This window comes from Sinocyclocheilus anshuiensis, unplaced genomic scaffold, assembly GCF_001515605.1.
Source record: "Sinocyclocheilus anshuiensis isolate Anshui unplaced genomic scaffold, SAMN03320099.WGS_v1.1 scaffold1683, whole genome shotgun sequence".
Lineage (NCBI taxonomy): Eukaryota > Metazoa > Chordata > Actinopteri > Cypriniformes > Cyprinidae > Sinocyclocheilus > Sinocyclocheilus anshuiensis.
This window is the reverse complement of record NW_015548387.1, coordinates 372,094-377,445: the sequence shown is the minus strand read 5'-3', so window position 1 is coordinate 377,445 and position 5,352 is coordinate 372,094. Positions and strand designations below refer to the sequence as shown.

The window sequence follows — 5,352 nt, the reverse complement described above, 5'->3', positions numbered from 1 at the left end:
GAGAGAGAGAGAGACGTTTCACCCAGCAGCCTCTTATTTGCGCTTGAGCCCCTCAGCAGTTACAGGTCGCGCGCTGCTCCATCATCACGGGAGCTCGTGACTGGTTTCTCCTCGCGCAGGACTGTCAAAGCTCGCGCAGGTGGCGCCTCCCCTTTTCCTCTATATATGACCAGCCTCAACTCATCCGCTGTTTTACACTGTGCGTTCTCACTCAGAGAGAAGATGTGGTCAGGATAGAACTGCGCTCCTTTTCTTGCGTGCACCAAATTGCGTTTTTAAACGAAACCTCTTGTTGCTTCCCGCGTACGTTTGTTTCCCCCCCTCCCCCCTTCTCGTTTAGCTCTTTGTGGGTTTGTTTGTTACAATGAAGGCCAGCGCACCGGTTCGCCCTCATAAGGTTTCTTCTGGCTGCAGTCAGCTCTCATTGCGTTATTTGTCGGAGTGCAGCCGATGCAAAATGGAAGAGGAGGATCTTTTCTGTCTGCAGTACGACATGAACGACTGCTACAGCCGACTCAAGCGCCTGGTGCCCACTATTCCGCAGGATAAGAAAGTCAGTAAAGTGGAGATCCTCCAGCATGTCATTGACTATATCCTGGACCTGCAGCTGGCGTTGGAGACGCACCCGGCTCTCCTGAAACAGACGAGCCCACCCGCCTCCACACGGACCCCTCTCACACAAATCAACACAGAGCAGGTAAGCAGGACCCGAAACCTTCGTGAACGTTCACTAAAACAACTATGGTGATATTGGCTGTGCACAGAAGCCTCATTACGCACGGAAGTGAAAATAGTGTGTGTTTCTATGAACTGCACCAGACGAAATATGATGCTATAGATCAGAGTGCTGGAGGCCTGTGTTTCCTTGTTCTTTGCCAAAATGTAAAAACATTTAAATTTTCTTAGTGTTCAATTTTATGTAATTTTATATGTAACCTGATTATGTAATATCATCTTTCAGCTATGTAGGCATATTGTATTATATCTAAACCTTTGCATATGTGTGTGTGTGTGTGTGTGTGTGTGTGTGTGTGTGTGTGTGCATATTTATTTGTTTCCTGTATGATCATTATTATTTTAAATAAATGACTCCATGCACAATAGCTTATTGATGGTTATTGTGGCCCTCATGTCACCTCACCATTAGCCGCAGTAAGAATAAACGCATCTGTTTCCTTTGCTTTCAGAGGACGACGGGTGTCAATAAGGAAGACTCAATTTTGTGTCGCTGAAATGTTGCACACCGGTGAGTACATGAAATTCAATATAAAATATTCTCAAAGGACTCATCCCATGTCTCATGTAAGGTTACGTATAATAATTCATCTGATACACTGGGAAATTTGCAGGGTCTGGTGAAAATCGGTTCTTCGGCACTTCCATGTGTAGGCTTGGAAGTATCTTGTTTTTATGAATAGTCAAATACTGCTTTTTAATGATTAATTGAATCATTTTAAAATGATTTCCCATCACATTCAGTGTCACACATTACTTTTAAAACGTGAAATAAATAAAACATAAATAATAACAAATGTGTCCAATTTAATTGATTACTATTTTTAAATAAAAAATATTTTCTATTAAGTATAGAGTTTTGCTGCCAAAATACTGTCATATTTTTGTTTCAGAACCAATAATTATTTCGATGCATCCTTTTGGTACAACAAAGCAAAAATACACCAAGTGTTTTAATCAGCCTGCATTAAGACTATTTCAAAAAACCTTGTACACATGTAGCAGTGGAAAAAGCCAGAGAAATGCTTCATTACCCAGAATTCACAGCTAAAGAACAGGGCTGAACTGTCAGGATAATTGGGTAACAGACTTCTAATAGAGCTGGCAGTACATGCAGCTGCAATGGCTATTATTAATAGAGCCGTGACAGTAAAAAACGCATAGATAGAAGTTATTACCATAATATTCCTGTTAGTATGAATTAACTACTTGCGCTTTCCGCTCTGGCTGGACTGTAACTCTGGCTCCCGGACGCTGGCAGCCACTCGAACACAGCTGTAGGTTGCACAATAACTGTCCGCTCTGTGGCGGTCTTGCTAAGAGGGGGGTTTGACGGTCGCTCCAAAGTGAAGCGTCAGGGCTGGTTGGCTGTGTGTGGGAGCGCGTACACACGAGGTTAGCAGTCCGGGCCTGCGTAGCACTGCGCTTGTTGTTTGACCTGGTTTGTTTTGGGTTGTTGATCAAGCATGCCCTCTGTTTTGTCGGTGGCGCCAGTCAGTCTGGAGCACACAGTTCACACACCCCTTCTATTCATTCCTCTCTCACAGGTGTGCACTGAACCCATCCAAAGCCAAGCCCAGCTTCACCAGGGAATCCAACACACACCAGGCCCAATCGCAGGGGAGCAGCACTGAAACTAATAGCTACTAAATCAGAATATGTAAACATTTTAACGTCAGCTCTGTCAAAGATGCGGTGAAGCCAGCCAGATTTCTCCTGTGCCCATTCTGTTCTCTCTCAGTGGGGGAAATGCTGAATTTGAACAGAGAATCCAAACCCTTCACCCCCTTTCCACTGTAATTCCAATTGAAACATAACTAAAGGCACCTCGGATCTAATTTGACTAAAAACAGCAGACTGTAAAGCTTTATGAATCAAAATGAAAATGTAAACATCTGACATTTTTGTTAGGTGATTTGTGTTGAACAGGGATTTCCCTGCTGTTTAATATTGTAAAGAGCTATGATAAGTGTTGACTTAAATAATACTGTACATAACAAGGAGGATGTTCTATAAATGTATGTGTAAGAGAATATATGTTCAACCAGCTGATTGTAATTATTCTAAAATATTTTTTATCAAAAATGTTTTGTTCTGTAAATATTGTGTTTTCACATAAATGTAGTGAATGATTACATGATGTTCTGCTAATAAAGGTCTCACATCATAAATTAATTTGCTCGTGCTTGGTTTTCTGCCCGTTAAATTAGTTGTGAGCACAATTACTAAAACATGTAGAATAAACTGTTATTGGATTCTTGTAGCGTGAATATATTTAGAAACTGTTTCATTTAAATCAGTTGATTGTTAAAGGCATGGAATATTACTTTTCGTCCATTGAATAAATTATTTGAAATGAATGAGACCATTCTTTACTGAACAATCACTCAAGAAGGCATTTGTTTGTACAAAACCTCTCCACACAAATAACACATCAGCCCTGTCTTGAATGCAAGTTGCGTACAATTTCACCAATATCTTTGATAGGTACTTAATATTCCAAACCAAGTAAATTATACAATTTTTTTATTGCATTGTTTATTGTTTACCTATCTGAGGACTGCTTTATGCTTAAGCCTGCAGTCTCTTCTCTGATTGTGCCCCCTAATGGACTGATCTATTTTAGAGTAGATTATGCATGAAAAACAATAAGACAGTTGAACCAAATATGCAGATTCTGCAGGTATTCTACATTTTATCTCTGCTAACAGCGTTTGCATAGTAAAATCAATTCCGACAAAAGAAAACCCCAAGCGTTTTTGCACACTTAGCAACTCCCCCTTTCTCTCTTCATCCCTCTCAAGGTTAAAAACAGCAGAGCCAGTAGATGTCCGTGGGATACTGTAGATACCGCCTGCAGATTTGCAGCATCTCCCAGCATGCTCTGAGGTCACAGCGTCACATGTTCTCAGATTCTCAGGTTTTGTGCTTCTCAGCTATTTTCAGCCTTCACCGAATTGAGAAATTCCAAAAGGGCAGGAGAATGTTGTGAAAAAAGATGTGACCCGCTGTCACCGTACACACTAATAGAGGCTCCTGAGGGCCCCTCATTCCCAGCAGGTACAAAATGCACCTGTGTGTTGCTACTACATACAAAGCCAACATGCTGCTTATGTCATTCAGGTTTAGAACAAATATACACATTGGAATTAGCCACACCTCCCCCAGCTGTCAATCATCTGGTCTATAAGCATATAACCAGCTATATGGATTGTAGTCAAACAGATGAATTAAATTAATATTCCAAGAATATTTTTTTATGAGAAATGATGAGAAACCCGCAGCTGATGAGACCCACATCCTGTCTTTTTTCCACTTAAACAGTAATCAATCATCATTGCAGACAGTCATATTACTTTCCATACTAAGGGGAAGTTGTGGCCTAATGGTTAGAGAGTCGACTCGTAACCCAAAGGTTGTGGGTTCAAGTCTCGTACTGTCAGGGATTGTAGGTGCGGGGAGTGAATGTACAGCACTCTCTCCCACCTTCAATGCCACGACTGAGGTGCCCTTGAGCAAGCCACCGAACCCCCAACTGCTCCCCGGGCGCCGCAGCAAAAAATGGCTGCCCACTGCTCCTCAAAAAAACTCTTTGTTTGACTGTACACCTTGGTGTTTTTGTCTGCTGGCGCCTTGTCTGGCTCTAAGCAGCGAAGAGGGTGACTGTGGGAAATGATCACATCCTGTTTTATAAGAATAGGTGCATTAAACTGTATTCAATAATAAAAGTGATCACTGGAAAAAAAAAACAGCAGGTCAGTTTGTCCAGTAATAGCTTTAAGATAAATATTGTAAATATTTTTTTTTATTTCATTATACACTACTAGCTAGTGTTTGGACACAGTTGATTGGGTTGATATACTGTTCAAAAGGTTGGCCAGGTTTTTTTTTTTTTTTTTAATTCAGGAAAGATGCATTCATTTGCTAAAATGCTGTTGTAAACACATATACAATGTTACAAAAAAAATCTATTTCAAATAAATTCTGTTCTTTTTAACTGAATCTCCATCAATGAATTAAAAAAAAATGTATTATGTCTTCCACAAAAATATTAAGCAGCACAACTGTTTTCAACATTGATAATGTTGAAAGCTGAAAAAAAAAAAATTTCTACAGCACCAAATAAGCATATTAAAATGTTTCTACAGCACCAAATAAGCATCTTAGAATGATTTCAAAAGGATCATGTGACAGAAGACTGGAGTAATTATGCTGAAAATTCAGCTTTACATCACAGAAATAAATGACATTAAACATGTATTTAAATAGAAAGTTATTTTAAATTGTAAAAATATTACTGTTTTAACTGTATTTTTATGCAATATAACAAAGAGTGAAAATTTTAAGGGGGTCTGAATACTTTCCGTACCCACTGTATATATATAAATTAAAAATATTAAAATTAATATTCATTGATTTATTTTTAATATAAAAGTTAATGAAAAGGCAGTCAAGCAGCCAAGTGCAAAGCAAATATTGGAACTGTTTAAAAAGCTGTTTTATACCATTTAATATGCATCCAAGCATGAACATCTTGAAGATAATGAGATTATACAGAGTTTTCAGAGCTGTAATCTAAAATTTTGTTATTTTGTTAAAAATGTTATTTCTAATGTT

The 5,352-nt window shown here is 39.0% G+C and overlaps 1 protein-coding gene across 1 annotated transcript; it reads left to right on the top strand.

The window, feature by feature from the left end:
- The first annotated feature begins 142 nt into the window (after positions 1 to 142).
- Positions 143 to 2,351, top strand: LOC107656716 (DNA-binding protein inhibitor ID-4-like). The gene is made up of 3 exons (XM_016444656.1): positions 143 to 697; positions 1,188 to 1,246; positions 2,283 to 2,351. Exons 1-2 carry the CDS (start codon positions 365 to 367, stop codon positions 1,230 to 1,232), a joined length of 378 nt encoding a protein of 125 aa, XP_016300142.1. The 5' UTR covers positions 143 to 364; the 3' UTR covers positions 1,233 to 1,246; positions 2,283 to 2,351.
- The last annotated feature ends 3,001 nt before the right edge of the window (positions 2,352 to 5,352 follow it).

Coding starts and splice junctions, on each gene's coding strand:
- LOC107656716 (XM_016444656.1), top strand. CDS start 365: ATGAAGGCCAGCGCACCGGTTCGCCCTCATAAGGTTTCTTCTGGCTGC. Junction 698..1,187: donor CACAAATCAACACAGAGCAG/GTAAGCAGGACC, acceptor CTTTGCTTTCAG/AGGACGACGGGTGTCAATAA.